This window comes from Phoca vitulina, unplaced genomic scaffold, assembly GCF_004348235.1.
Source record: "Phoca vitulina isolate PV1807 unplaced genomic scaffold, GSC_HSeal_1.0 scaffold1, whole genome shotgun sequence".
NCBI classification, from domain to species: domain Eukaryota; kingdom Metazoa; phylum Chordata; class Mammalia; order Carnivora; family Phocidae; genus Phoca; species Phoca vitulina.
The window spans coordinates 21,009,886-21,025,973 of record NW_022589704.1 but is presented as its reverse complement, the minus strand read 5'-3'; the positions used below and the strand labels follow the sequence as shown (position 1 = coordinate 21,025,973).

The 16,088-nt window shown below is 43.4% G+C and overlaps 1 protein-coding gene across 1 annotated transcript in view; it reads left to right on the top strand.

The window, feature by feature from the left end:
- The window catches only part of XRCC5 (X-ray repair cross complementing 5), a 91,465-nt gene extending 76,150 nt beyond the window's left edge, over positions 1-15,315 (top strand). The window contains exons 17-21 of the mRNA XM_032402539.1: positions 251-360; positions 2,025-2,121; positions 4,129-4,196; positions 13,225-13,299; positions 14,067-15,315. Of these exons, the coding sequence (XP_032258430.1) occupies positions 251-360; positions 2,025-2,121; positions 4,129-4,196; positions 13,225-13,299; positions 14,067-14,081 (365 nt within the window). The 3' untranslated portion in view covers positions 14,082-15,315. The remainder of the gene's footprint in view (positions 1-250; positions 361-2,024; positions 2,122-4,128; positions 4,197-13,224; positions 13,300-14,066) is intronic.
- The last annotated feature ends 773 nt before the right edge of the window (positions 15,316-16,088 follow it).

Here is a 16,088-nt window from a genome sequence, read left to right as displayed (position 1 = left end):
ATTAAATTTTATTTCTTGACAGATATCAGTAAGTATTCCCAAACTTTTCAAATACAGACTTTCGGAATCAGCATTTTGCATCTCACCTGCCCTTGCCATCCGCCCCCTCTCAAAGAAGAATAGCTTTTGTGCATACTGACCATGAGGCTCTTGAACCATAATACATACTTAACAGGCACACAAAGCATGTACTCTCTCTAACCAATGTCACTCAGAACAAGGAAAATAAATTTGTTGTCTTATGTTCTAGCAAGTGGTCAGCTAATAAATCACATTGAACAGTTTCTGGATACCAATGAAACGCCGTATTTTATGAAGAGCATGGACTGCATCACAGTCTTCCGGGAAGAAGCCATTCAGGTAACGCTCTCCTAGTCTGTCTTCCTCTTCCTAAACGGTCAGCCACCATCACAGGGGAGACATACAGCACCCCACAAGTGAGCACAGGCTTTGGAAACCGTTGTTCTCACCCTGACTAGCCGTGTTTGCCAAGAGATGCCAAAATGACTAAGTCTTTTTACTATCACTGTCGCTTCTGAGGGAGCATGAAGATGGGTGGGATGAGTGGGATGCTTCGTCCCTGGGAGTTAGTGTTTTATTACATTATAGCCCTGGCTGCATGATTCCTATTTAGGAAACCAGGGAAATTTCCATTGTAACCTCTGGTGACCCACTCATTAAAGGACCAGCTAAGTTATTTTAAAGAAATTGGTGGAAAATATGTGTTGGTGTAATTATTGAGAAGGATTTTATGAAGACGAGAGTAGGGATCTGGAATGCCAGGAAAAATTAACACTGAAAATTAATTACTCAGCACCACACCCCACTTTTTGTGTAGGTTTTTTTGTTTGTTTTATTAGGAATTTTGAGAAAACACTGTGAAAATCTTCCAAATTATTTCTAGGCTTTTATACATAAACTCTAGGCAAGAGTGAGCAAGTTTAAATTAGAAAGTATATTTTTAAAGTAGGCACAGTTGTAGTATATGTTCTCATGTGGGTGCTTATTAAATATTGGCTGAGTGAGTGAACAAATTAATTCTTGAATTGTTTAGGTTCTTACAAAGAATGCTAAGAAAATGGGAAAATTGTTGAAATTAGGGTAGAAGTAGATGATCCAAATGCCCTATAGGTAAAAGACAAAATATGGGCAGAGTCAATATAAGACTAAGGATGCCCCAGGTGAAGAAGGATCTGGTAAGGTGGGAAAAGGTAGTGAAAGTGTATTGCTTTTTTAGCACTGCCCCCAGCTAGACGGAGTGCCCAGTTATACTTCAGTGCCCTGTTGTCATCAACTGTCCTTTAAAGTACCAGGTCACTTGATTTCTTAAAATAAAAAATTTTTAAAAAGCAAGGGAGAGATGGAAGAGCATCAAAAGAGACTCTAGAGACATATCAGCCACTCTTAATGTAGAGACCTTTTCTAACTGCAAAACTGTACAACACACACACACACACACACGAAAAAGAAAAAGGGTTTTATAATTGGGAAAATGTAAATACTGACTGGCCATTTACTCCTATTAAGGAATTACTACTAATTTTTTGGTATTTTTTAAAAAGTCCCTCTCTTTTTAGATTTTAGATACTGCATACAGGAATATTTATAGATGACGTAACATGCTTGATGTTTGCTTCCAAACAGTCCCAGGGTTGTGGGAGAAGATTGGGGTATACGCGGGGCAAGACTGGCTGAGTTGACAGGTGTTGAAGCTGGGTGATGGGCATATTGAGCATTCATGAAACTCTTCTATTTTTGTTTGACTTTGTCTGTATTGAAGGTTAAAAAGCACAGCACCGAAATACCGGTGTGGTTCTGAGCAGTTGTGTACCTTCCACAGATGGAAGGTTTTCTGGTTCCCAGCAAACCAAGCTGAAATTTGGAATGACAGACCAGATCTCCCATTTGCCAAAGGAAGGACATTTTATATTTTTCTTATGAATAATGGTGGATTCGTATATGTAGCCCTTTGTCCCGGGAGTGACTTGTTTCTGTATCTGCTCTGCCCCCACATGCCACCCCAGTTTTCAGAAGAGCAGCGATTTAACGATTTCCTGAAAGCCCTTCGAGAGAAAGTGGAAATGAAACAGTTAAATCATTTCTGGGAAATTGTCGTTCAGGGTAAGGTGTCTTCTGTCATTTTCTCTAAATACTTATGCTCTTTTTTCTAAATCTAAATGTAAAGTATGGTGTATGATGTGTTCCGTGGCAACCTGGTGACTTTCCGTGTGGATTTGGGAAAATGCTCAGGATCCAGTGAACGGAAAAATCTTGCTTAATGAGCATAAATAAAAAGTGATAAATAATAAATAAACATGGAAGTCCTGTCTTGAACTCTGTGCAGCATGACCCATTTCCAAGATGGTACCTTTTTTTTTTTTTTAAAGATTTTATTTATTTGACAGAGAGAGAGACAGCGAGAGAGGGAACACAAGCAACGGGAGTGTGAGAGGGAGAAGCAGGCTTCCTGCTGAGCTGGGAGCCCGATGCGGGGCTTGATCCCAGGACCCTGGGATCATGACCTGAGCTGAAGGCAGACACTTAACGACTGAGCTACCCAGGCACCCTGAAGATGTTACCTTTCTGTTTGTTGGAAGGACCTGTGTGGGCAAACACTGCCCCCTTTCTCAGATTCTTAGACCCTTCTGTCCTGCCTGACCCACAGCACTGTCACTGACCTCACGCACATTTTACCCTCCTGCTACCTTTCATGAGTATGTTCTTGGGCTTTCCATATCAGCAGACCAGCGTCTTCATGCACCAAAGCCACTCCCTCACTTATTCACAGTGACCAATGCAAACTTAACCTAGAAAGAAGGCAACACACACTCTTTCAGTGTTAGGCTTGATGTTGGATTTCCTTCATGCCCTTTGCCTGTTTTTTTTTTTCACCTGACTTGATTTTCTTTTAGAACCAAGTATAAGATACTACTTATTAAAAATACCTCTTATGAAAACAATGATGTTGTAAATTGTGAAACTTTTCACTTGAAGTAGGGCCCTCAGATTAGTTTCAACCTGTCTTTCTGTGCAAACTCTGTAAAAAGGAGTTGCATATCTATCTATCCAGCTTCTAAGGGGCAGCTTTTCATCACTCAGGCAGCTATTTCCCTGACAGTTAATTTTTCAGCCCTTTAACTTCTACACTGGGGAGCAAAAGCAATTAGAATAGGTGGTGAATGGGGCTTACTCAAATCACTCTGGTGTCTCTGCTGCCGACCTAGTAGATGAAGGAGATTGGTTTTGGTGTTTATTGATTGCCTCCAGCATATTGTTTGCTGAAAGGAAACTTACAGGACATACACAAGGTACATATTTTCTGAGAGTTTATATCCTAATACACATGACCTGTGCCATTTCTAGGTACAAATGGATGTTAAATGTATGTGCTTTTCTGAAAGTTTATCATGCATCAGCCATTTGAGGCAGAAGAAAATCTTAGGAAGAAGAGAAAACTGAAGGGTATATTTTCTATCCTTGAATTGCTCTCACTGAGCTAAAATTGATGTATGTGCTAAATGATAGACATAACCATTGTGAGAGCATGTTTCCTCCCAACCTTGGGCCTCTTGCCATTCCATCAGTAGCCAGTAACATTACTGGAAGTCAGAATGTCTGCAGCTTCCTATATTGGGTATCTAATGGGTTTGGGCCAAAGTATATAGTCATTCAGTTATTTATTTACTGAGCTTGTGCCATGCCTACATTGAAGGGAATAGAAAGATGAATAAAACCCATTCCCTGCCCTTGAGAAAAGTATGGTCCATTAAGAGAGAAAAAATATGTACACATAGTTACACAAGGTAAGATATGATGACAGCAACTTCAAAGGCATAAACAGAGTGATCTGAAAACTCTGAAGGAGAGATTTAATCAGGGAAGACTTCATGCAGCAGATAGCATTTGAGATGTGGCTTTTATTTTACACAGGCTAAGTAGGAAACAGGATAATATAAGATGGAAGGAACAGTGTGAGTTAAGTGCCTTCACAGTCTTCCATTTCTTATAGAGAAGAGCATCTGTGGAGTTTTAAAAATCTCTAATGCAGAGATGGGAGGAGGTGTGGTGGGGAGGAAGGTACGATTGGGATTGCTTTGCACTGGGATTTCACTCTGAATTACTTTTTAGATGGAATTACTCTGATCACCAAAGATGAAGCCCCTGGAAGTTCCATCACAGCTGAGGAAGCCAAAAAGGTATTGTGGAATAATATCATCTTTAGATGAATTATTGTAATGGGTATTATTTTCTTGACGCCCATTCCTCCTTGAAAAATTTAAATTTTAAGGGTAACTAAATTAGTGTACCTATTCTTTATTTGACCAATTGGCCAATTCCTTTTCCTTCAACTACAGCGTTTTTGTAGGAGAAATTGTAAACTCCCTCAGGCTTCCATAGACTGTACCCCTGTTTCTAGAACTCACCTGGAATCACAGAGTCATTAGCTCTAGAGCTCCTGAAGTCCATAGCACATACCAAGCGTAGCCGAGACATTGGTAAAGGCTATGAAATCCAGGTAGCCCAGTGATTCCCACTATGGCCACACTTCAGTCACCTGGGGAGCTATTATTTAAGAAGTATTGATGACAAGGCCCCTCCCCCAAAGATTCTGGTAATCCAAAATGGGGTTGTGGGCAGGGTTTCAGTTCTTAAAGCCCCTCAGGTGATTATAATGTGTAGCGAAGTAGAGAAACCTTAGTATTCCAGAGTAAGGCACATCCAGAGGTGTTTTTAGTGAAAGACTCATGTATTGACACAAGCAGACCAAGGTCTCCCTGTTTGAGCCTGATTCAGCTATGAATCAAGTATATGTGGCTATTGAGTTTAGTGATCTTTCATTATACCTCACGTTTGTGATGAGAGTTAAAATTAAATAGAGTTCCTCAAGAGTATATGGTTGGTAACACTGAGCTTCAGTGACAGTCCCTGACTGATCCAGGCTTGCTGGCACAGCGCCCAGCGGCTCTCGGTCTCGTGCTAAAGCCTCGGCTGTCTGCTAGGCACTGTGCTGGGTAATAAGACGGCACTCCTGCCCTCCAGAAACAGCTACAGGCTTGCAGAGGAGAATATTGGAGATTTAAAAACGTAACTACACATGCTCACAGAGAGCTTGATACGGGCTGGCGGACAGGAATCTGTTAAGGGAACGGCAGGAACAAGGCTGGAAGTATTCGTCTTATGGCTAAATTCAGGCCAAATTTAAAGATGCCTTACAATTTCAACTCAAAAAGGCATTTGGCAGAAACAGTAGTATTTTTTGGGAAAGAAATTAGAATATATGAGAATTTGTATTAAGGCTACTTTGCCTGGCAAAAGCGTTTTGTTAAAGAACATACATGGTCCCTGCTTTCAGGAAGTGAGATCCTGGAATTTTAGAAGCACACACTGACATGCTGAGGATTGTCTCAGAAGGGGCTCCACTATGTCTGTACCTCTTCCACCACAGTCAGTACTGTGAATATGTCATTACTCTACAGGGTGTCATTTAACGGCTTGATTTTATTTCTGTTTGTGACTTTATACAATGGCATGATAATATTTCCCCTTGGAACTAGTGTATCACTCAGTGCTCTCCAGAGAGACAGAACCGGTAGACTATATATATGGGTGTGTGTGTGTGTGGGAGAGATTTATTTATTTTAAAGAATTGGCTCATGAAATTGTGGAGACTGGCACATCTGAAATTTGTAAGGCAGGCCAGCAGGCTGGAAATTCGGGCAAGATTTCTGTGTTACAGTCCTGAGGCAGGATTCCTTCAGCTGATTGGATGAGGCCTACCAGTATGACCAAGGGTAATCTTTACTTCAGGTCAGCTGATTGTAAATGTTAATCACATCTACAGAATACCTTCACAGCAACATCCCGACTAGTGTTTAGCACCACAGCTGGGCACTGTGGTCTAAGCCAGGTGGACACATGAAATTAACCATCACTTAGCGTGAGGGCTTATTAGTCAGCTTTTGCTAAACAAGTCAAATAAGTCAAAGCAAATCATTTAATTTTAGTCATTATTGCATTTCATTTTTTTTTAAAGTTTTTATGTATTTATTTATTGGAGAGAGAGAGAGCTCGAGCAGGGGGAGGCACAGAGGGAGAAGCAGACTCCCCGATGAGCAGGGAGCCTGATGTGGGGCTCAATCCCAGGACCCCAAGATCATGACCTAAGCCGAAGGCAAGTGCTTAAATGACTGAGCCACTCAGGTGCCCCAGTCATTGTTGCATTTTTAAAAATCTGTCATCCAGGTGAGAGTTGAGTACATGTTACTGTTACTGAAGGAAGACGAGAGCACCAATCTAAAAAGGTAGTAGTTTTCCTCTCAGCAGTATAGTTCATCTTAACCAAAGGTGTCATAGCTAAGTGAGTCCAGAATAGTAGAGAGGAAAGAAATCTAAGAAGGATGACATGCTTCTCGCAAATTATCTGGGGCTTGTTCTGTGATGCAAAGGTGGTGTCTTCTTTGGAACTTAAGGGCACAGAGCCTAACCATGGGGAATCTTCATGTCTGTTCATTCAGCTGCAGAGGACTTTGAGTTAATGACGAGGTTTGGGGCAGTGTCCTTGCATGGTTCCAGTGTCAGCAGAACTGATTTCAGCTGGTTGTAATTGAGGATAACTCAGAACTTGCCATCTTTTTTTTGTTTAATGTTTAAAAACATTAATTTTGTTTCCCAGGGGAAAAATGAAATCATTTGTATTAAAAATGTCTTTAAATGGCACCTGTAGGTTTTTGGAGAGAAGTGTGAAAGAGAGCATGGGGGATGACGGGGAGAATCACTGGGGGTGAGTCTGGCTCAGAGAAGCTGGCTCCTTGTGGCTCCCAGGAGAGAGACACGCCTCAGCCCGGTCAGGGATGGTAGTCTCTTCTGACAACAGTGCACTGCAGTATGTATATCGCCTTCAAAGGAAGTGTTGAGTTTGGTCACTCGCCGTATAATCAATTAAGGAAACCTGACTATAATCAGAGGTTGAAGAGCAGTACTCACAGCCCATTTCAAGTCTTCTAAGGCACTTACATAAGTTATTTAAAGTTAGCAAGCTGTTGAATTATTTTTATTAAATGTTGATGATTTGAAAGGAAATAATTATCCAGGGATGTCCATTTTAAATGAAAATTAAATCATAACTTTACACTTGCATCTCTTAAGGAGAGCCATTTCTCTCTGGTGTATTCTTGAAAAGTGTAGATTTTATGACCCTGAGAAATCTAGGTAAGTCAGTCCTGCTACAGAAATAGAAAGTTCGGGCGCCTGGGTGGCTCAGTTGGTTAAGCGACTGCCTTCGGCTCAGGTCATGATCCTGGAGTCCCAGGATCGAGTCCCGCATCGGGCTCCCTGCTCGGCAGGGAGTCTGCTTCTCCCTCTGACCCTCCTCCCTCTCATGCTCTCTCTCTCTCATTCTCTCTCTCAAATAAATAAATAAAATCTTTAAAAAAAAAAAGAAATAGAAAGTTCTTCCACGACGTGAGTTTAAATAGCCACTTTCTTTTAAATTCACTGACAGCTCCCCTTTCATTTTGAAGCCTAGACATAAACATGATCCCTCTTTCACATTTATTTTTGTCACTATAACCTGTCAGTTCTTTGACTTCACTTTTTCTGTTCCTGTTTGTTACTGTTAGACATATCATTAGCACTTGATGTTTGGTAGAGTCTCTCGAACTCTTCTCAGGACATGGCTCTGCAGTGGGCCGGTGGCGTGCTGCTAATCCTGGCATGTTCCAGGAGCATCTGGGAGGTTGTTTGCCTCAGGCCACCATCAGTAAAACACCTGGACTTGTGGAAGGTTAGGAGAGGCTGATTCTTCATTTGAAGTTTATCTTCTTTATCAAAGACTTTTTTTTTCTTTTTTAAATACGTTTCTTCTTGCTAACCTATATTAGGGTTAGAACAGTGATTCTCAACCAGGAATGATTTTGCTCCCCAGGAGACATTTGGCCATGGTCTGGAGTCATTTGGGTGCTTACCGCAGGGGGAGGGGCTGCTACTGACTCCTAGCAACCAGAGGCCAGGGATGCTGGGAAACAGGACAGCCCCCATGTCAAGAATTATCTGGCCCAAAATGTTGATAATGATGTTGGGAAGCCCTGGGTTAGAAGAATTAAAACAAGCCAGATCCTTAACTAAGGCAGAGGAAATTGGCTTAAGTTGTATATCATTTTATTCAGCTGGAAAGAATTCTAATGATCTTCTAATGGAGTTTTTATTTTTAAAACTAAAGCTTACAGGGAGGCCTGATCTATGAAACAGAGAAAGGAGGTGCTCCTCAGTCGGTAGGCAGTGGGTGCGGCAGGTCGGGATTGCCCATGCACAGGGGACTCGGAAGAACCTTCAGGACCTTAAGGAACAGAACCTGAAAAACACTGATCTAGTCCAAACTCCTTATTTTATAGATGAAGAATTTTAGGGTCCCGGGAAGTAAAATAACATGGCTGAGATCTCTTAGTAAGTCCCTGGCCAGGAGTCCTGTTCTAGGACTGATCTCCAGTCCTCCATTCTTTTTACTCTGTAGTAAGAGCACAGAGGGGAAAGAGGACTTATCCCCGTGGCTTTGCAGCGTTGTACCTAACAGGATTCCAAGGGGCCGAGCTATATCTAAGCATTTGATACGAACTCGGGAGGGTGGGGGTTGGTATCTTTTCAGCACTAGTTTTTCTGGTAGCTGCCTAATCTGGCCTTTATTGTTGTTGACATTGATTTTCCACCTTAGCCTCATAGGCGATAGGAGTTTAGCAGTCTGGTCATTTTACAGACTCGGTCTAGAGAGGTGTTGTTGACTTACTCACTGTCTCCTGGCAAATTCATGGCTAGCAGAATTGACTAGAATCAAGACCCCTGCAGACCTAGGTCAGTCCCCCCGTCACACCATGGCACCACGCCTCCACCTTAGAATGCCACCAGCCACATCTACATATGGGAAAGATGCTCGAGGTCCCTCTTGCAAGAGTGCACCCAGTTTTCTGTGTGTGAGCTTTAAAGAGATCTCCAAAGTCTTGTGAGGACTTACAAGATAAAGTTTAAGAATCATTTCTTGAGAATAGTTTTCTTTAATTACTGTTCCCTGTTGACCCCATGATATTTTCCTTTGCTCTTTTCCACTTTCCTTCTCCACCTTAAATCTCTGGTGGAGTTGTTCTCTGTGCTAATTCAAAGAAAAGCAATAAGGAAAGTACCACAATTTTACCTGGCATTTGTTTAGAGCTTGATACTTTTAATATACAATTTTAAAATTTCTGTTGAGGTGAAACATACATACGATAAATGCACAGATGTGAAATGTGCAACCTGATAAAGTCTTACATGTTCACACCTCTGGGCACCAGCACTCAGATCTAAAGAACATTTACGTCAGTCCGGAAGCCTCCCTGTGCCCTTCCCTGTCGAAACCCCTGACGCCTGAGGTTTCCGCTCTTCTGACACCAGTCACTGGACAGTACTTTTGCCTGTCCTTAACCTTTTGATTCATCCATGATGTTAAGAGTTGTTCTTTCTTTAGTATACCTATGTAGTGCTCTCTTTTATGATTATACCCCAATATATTTATCCATTCTCCTGACAATGGGCATTTGATTCTTTCCACACTTTAGCAATTACGAATAAAAATGCCGTGGATACTTTTTTTTTTTTAAGATTTATTTATCTGTTTTAGAGAGAGGAAGAAAGAGAGCAGGGGGAGGGGCAGAGGGAGAGAGAGAGAGAGAATCTCAAGCAGACTCCCTGCTGAGTGCAGAGCCTGACACAGGGCTCAATCCCATGACCCTGAGATCATGACCTGAGCCGAAATCAAGAGTCAGATGGCTAACTGACTTAGCCACCCAGGCGCCCCTAAAAATGCTATGGATATTCTTGTACGTATCACTTGGTGGACATGTATTGGGTATTTTCCTAGGAATTGGAACGTACAACTTACAGTATGACAAAGCAAGTTTGCATGCCCTATTTCGTGTGAGACTCGCTACAACGCCATGAAATAGGGTGAGTAGTAGTAGTAGTCTCATTTTGTTAATTATAGAAAGGTCCAGCAGCTTGCCCAGGGTTACTGAGGAACTAACAGAGCTAAGGTTAGGGTTCTGTTCTCCCACATTAGGTTGTAGGATTTCTCTGCTGTGCGATACTGCCTTTATAGCGTGATCTAAGATACCGGGGCATTGAATTCAGACGTATGTCCTTCTAGACAAAATGCATGCAAACAGACTTGTTCTTCCTGATGCTTTTATGCATCTGAATTATGGGTGAGTCTTTGGAATCACCTGATGGTGTTGGAGTCAGCCCAGTGGAAGCCATGTGATTTTAATTTGGGGATTGGTAAGGGTCTGAGCACAAGCTGATTGTTAGTTTTTAGTCTTCTGGAGGGATTAGACTGGAAGTTTCTGTACAGGCGTTATTGACTCCATTTCTCTGCTTGTGGCCAGGATTGTATTTCAGCGTGCTTGCAAAGTAATAGTTCATCCATGTCATAAAGCTCTCCAAGGAAGGACACTCTTTCTTGGTAACCCCAAGTAAATCCTGGTGGTTTGAGGAAGGAAGAGTACGTCACACAGTGTCCTTCCTGTTTGTTCTCAACTTCTGAGCATTGCAGAGGGGAAAGAACACAAGAAAAGATGAGAGTTGGCGCCTGCCCCTTCCTGTTGGGTTCAGAGAATCTGTTGCTTTCATTGAGGAAGGAGGCCAGTCATTGAATTCTCTGCTGTATCTCTGGCTTCCCGTCACTCTGCACAGCCTGCAAATTACTTGCAGTTAAAAACTCTGATGAAGACGAGTGATATGTGTAAGGGATCCGCCTTGCCTGGGGCTTTGGGGAGGTAATGGACGGCAGCCCAGCTCTCAGCCGTCATTGCTGACGCGCAAGTATGCAGCAGATCTGTCAGGAAAATCACTTGCACGAGTGTAGCCCTTGATGGCAGTGCAAGTGTGCTTGCTGCTGCTCCTGTCTTCCTAGGACTCAGCCTGGTCGCCAGGGTGCGCCGTTTGTGCTTAACTGTATGTGGCGTGGCCACACTGTGCACACAGCCCTGCCCTCACCGATCCGGCCATCACACTGTGAAAGGGGCTGTGCGGCTGAGAGGGGTTGGAGCTGGGGGCTCGTAGAGGCTGGGTGCCAGGAAACGGTAGGAGTTTCCTAGACTTGGAAGCGCCTACTGCGCATCCTCTTACCAAGGGTGATAAAGGGTGTGGTGGCCGGCAGAACTGCTGAGCCCAGGGAGTCTGTCGGTCTTCGGAGGGGCTCGTCATTTGTGGCCCCGCAGAGGCTTATGGGAAGACACGGCTCTACTTTTAATTCTCTTCACCCAAACTGGGTAAGTCTTACCTTTTAGCCAAGCGCATTTCTAGTATAGGGAAAATCATGCGGGTTCATGGAATGAGTAGAAGAGGAGAAGACCAAAGTAAAAACCACTTTTAGTAATAATTAGAATCATAATCTAGGGTATCCTAGATATCTTGGAGTCTGGGCTAGACCAGAGTTTAGTCTTTAGCCATACACCACATGCAAATACATGTGTGAATAATTTATCTATACTTGGCCCTCAGATATCTTTATTAATAATCAGCCAAAGTAAATAAATAGAATTAATGATACAGAAGCTCCATTACAGTTCTTTTGCAGACTATACCCCTTCCCCCCCTCGCTAGCATTTCCTGTCTCTCATACCATTGATTCCCAGCGTTGGGCATGGTCCAATTTAAGGTCAGCAAGGGGCTATGGAGAGATCCATAAATGTCCATAGAAGAAGATAAATTCCTTACTCTCTCAGTCAAAACTGAAGTTAATGAATGGTGAGGTGGTTTTGACTGAGGGAAAACAAAGTCCAGGAGGGAAGTTGAGTCAAAAGCAAACTGTCATGACCACGTCCACCGTTCCAGTTCTGCAGATGCAGCCTCCACTGTCTCCTCTTGTTAACCTGTGTGCGTGAGTTTCTGGACATGAGGCATGGAAGGACCTGCAGCCCTGGCTTCCTGAGACTTGCTGCACACAGCCTGATGTTTGAGAGTGAATTTAGTTCATGGTTTGTCAAAGAGATATATATTAGCCTATTTGTAAATCTTAGGTTTCAGAGGCCTCAATGGTTTCCATTGTACCATAACAGGAATGTATAGGGAAAGCAGTTCTTGCCTTGTTTTCATGTTGAGGCAGTGAGAAAAGTACACCTTTCCATCCTGGGTGGAGGCAGCCGCGGGAGAGCAGAAGGGCGCTGGAAGGCTCGCTCAGCGTGTGCGTGCTCTGCGCACACGGACCCTGAGGAATGCTGACGGGGAGAGGGATGCCCCACCTTCCAGCTTCCCCTTTAAAAACATTCCTCCAGGTTTGGCTCTGCTGCCATTTCAAGTAGTTATGATACCAGAAGATGGATCACCTTCGCGTGTTAGATAAGTGGTGGACAAAACCTAACTCTTAGATGCAGTTACCGTGAGCCTTGAGGAAAGGAGTCCCCACTGCTATTTCGTAGAGGGACAGGACAGAGAGCAGGAGTGTTCATATGATTTTCAAGGGGACCCAGTACCCTTTTAAAGTCTGAATTTCATCCCTAGATCCTTGCAGACTTCAACTCAAGGCCCTTGCTTTTCTGCGCATCTTTTAGAAGCTCCAGGTCTAGAGTACTAATGCTGAGCAGAATCATGCACTAGAAGCTTTCTCATCCACCTTCCTTTTTCAGACATTTCCTAACACTACTGAAGGATTTCCAGAAAAGGAATTGCCCAGCCTCCCAAGCTCACCCGTTTTTGTGTTTCATGTCATTTACAGGAAGTCTTCCTTTTGTCCTCTGCAGAGTTGAGGAATGAGATTCTAATTGTTGAGTTCAAACACTTGATTCTTATGCTCCTTTCAGGAGAGAAGACATATCGGTTTGGGGAGTCTGGTTCTTTTCTTAACCCTAATGAGCACACATATCCCCTGTGGAAGCAGAAATGGGAATATCAGTTGACCTCTGCACCTGACATGGGCCCATCCATGGGGTCACTGCCTTGGCGAGCCGTGTCGTTTCCTCCCTCTTCACAAGAACTTTCTCATGGTGACTAGGGAATGTGGGCTCTTCAACTTCAAAATCAGTCCTCTCACCTGGGCCAGAGGAAGGAGTGTGCATCCAGATGATGTTTCTTTGAGGCTGTTGCAGTGAGACTTTGCGAAGCAAGCCTTCTTAGATCTGCCTGTGGCGCTGCTAGTAGACCGTGCCTTTCATCCAAAGAGGCAAAAATGTCATCGTGGTGTCCCTGACTTTCTGTTCACAGTTTCTGGCCCCTAAAGAAAATCCAAATGAAGACACAGCAGCCATATTTGCAGAAGGTGGTGACGTGGATGATTTAGTAAGTGCTTTTAATATATACCAGGTGTTCTCCATATTGAAATCGCCAAGCTGTAAACACAGCCACAACGCTGCTGATCGTAGACTTGTTTCTTATTTGAGTTTTAATTGCTGATATGCCAGAAGCTCCCTCCACTATTATTTATTGCCATTATAAATTTAATCAGATAGGTAATTTCATAATGGAAATTCCTGTGCTCTCAGGTTTCGGTTATATTGTTCATTCAGTTTAATCCTCTCCTGTGAAGGACTGAAAAGAGCTGGCGAGGCCATTCCTTTAGTAGCAGAATGTCATAATTTACTGAAATTGCTCTCAACCCAAATAGGCAATACAACATGCAATTTGTGTGGGTTGACAAATAAAAACAGCCTTTCAGAAGCCTAATTCTTGAATGTTCTCGATTAACTTAATGTAAACAAAATCGGCTGATAGGCATTTGGGTGTTTCTGGACCTCCTCGTACCACGTCTGGATGCCTGGGAGGCGTGGTGTAAGTTTGGCTTTGTATCCCTCTTTCATGTGTGGAGACTTCCTGCCTAGAAGCCACACGTGACAGCTGATTCCAGTAAACACTTTCAGTCTTTTTGTGGAGTTCTTAGTGCTGTAATGAGACACTTGGTATTTAACACCTCCGATAGTTGGCAGTGAGTCGGTGCCCAAGTCCAGCTATACCAGAAGTGAAGAGAGCCATGTTGTTAAACTGGCTCCCACCACAGAAGGAGTGGTCTGGAGTTGGTTCCTTTCTAAAAATGTCCTTCTTGTTCACAGCTGGACTTGATCTAGGTCATGGCCGTGTGGGGAATCGAGAGTTACCACTTCTGTCATGCTGGGACTTCTGTCCAGAGGAGGCCATTCAAGGGGAACGGGAAGCTCTGGAGATGGTCCCCGTAGGCTATGTGGAAGTAAATCTCCTAATTCTCTGGAATGAATATATACATGTGGAAGGGATAATTTCGATCCCATACACGTTTATAAAGAATCCCTGTTATTTTCTCATTGGTGTATTATTTCTTTTGTGGTCTTCATTGATCTCAGTATATTATGCACGTGCTTTGAAGTTTCTGCAAAACGGATTTCCTCCTGCCCTGGTATGTTGGTGAGGATTGTGGCCCTCATGAAGCTGTCTTGTGCAGAACTATGGCATGTCATTGGTGAGTTTCTCAGTCCTCCCCCAGAGGTGGAGTCCTCAACCAAACGCAAGCACAACTATGCTGATCAAACTGTGGCATTAGTTTCTTACCAGCAGAAAGGTGGGTTTGGGAAATCATGGCTAAGGGCTGACTCTTGGTCTTTTTACTTAAGCCTTTTAGTCCCCACATTACGTCAGCTGTGTGTATAGGTGGTTTTCCTTAAGCAGGGTGGGAGGGGAGCACCGCTTCCCCATGTACTGAGCAGTGCTGGTGCGCTCATGAAGACAAGATGCCCTTTTGGCCCAGCCTCTGACATATCAGCGAACCCTAAACAAGAAGACAAAACAAAATGGAGAGATTCACCCCCAGGAGTTAGGATTTTATCATTTCATTACTGCCTACTTAGCGGTCTCACAGAGAGAAAGTGTGATTGTGTTCAAGCACTTCTTCCTTAATTTCCCATTCTTTTCCATTTCTACCTTAGTCTCCTTTCCTCTCTGTCTGGGTGAGGTTTCCTTTCTTAAAATAAGAAAATAGCAAAACCCTTTTTTTTTCCAGACCTCATTCTTTCCCCGAGTTCTAACTCCTTCCTTGGTGTCCCCAACTCTGTGGTGCCCAGTCTCCATATCCTCTGCACCCCCGTAAACAGTCACTGCTTCCCTTCATTTTGCAAAGGTAATATTAAAGGTATAAATGACGCTCTCTTCCTGTGGATTGCCACTCATTATGAATTGTCTGCAAAAGAATTTTTCAGTGCTGTGCTGGGGATTAGAGACCCTCTATGCATTTCTTGAAGACGGCCCTCCACAACAGAACATTGTTCAGTCAGCTGATTTGAGAGAGGAGTGGCTTACTATGGGCCTCTAGGACATCCCTCTCAATACTGTGCACACCTTAGTCAATCTTTTTTTTTTTTTTAAAGATTTTATTTATTTGACAGCACAAGCAGGGGGAGCGGCAAAGGGAGAGGGAGAAGCAGGCTCCCCACTGAGCAAGGAGCCCGTGCGGGGCTCAATCCCAGGATCCTGGGATCATGACTGAGCCGAAGGCAGCTGCTTACCTGACTGAGCCACCCAGGCACCCCCACCTTAGTCAGTCTTGATATCCAGGTGCCCATTTGAAGCAGCCCCCATGAAGGATGCAATCTGTATCTTACTGTCTAGTTGGATGGTTGGAGCCCAGGGGATGTTTGTGACTTGGACAGAACTGAACCATTTCATATCAAGAGGGAAAGCTTTGTACTTTAAATTCTACATTATGCTCATCAGATCATCCTAGCAGTATGAATGCGTTCAGTGGGCATGGCCTGATAAGATCACATCCCTCGTCTTTGGCCGTTTGCAAAGTTCTCTCTCGGAGACAGTCCTTCTGTCAAACCGGGAAAACTTTGAATCAAGTTAGTCCTTTAGATCTTCTGATACTTTCTGATTTGTGTTGTGCATAGTGGGATTATTTGTGCTTCTCTAACCCCACTCTTATCTAAAGTGTCTGAATACTGAAGAAAGAAATGAGTTCAACATGCTAGGGAGAGAAAGGACTAAATTAGCCACACAGTTTCTGAATCCATGTCCCGTAGGCACAGTATACGGGCTATGTGGACTCGGTCAGAGCATACTCTTGTGCGTAAGGCATGCATGATGTTTTTGATGAATACACCAAG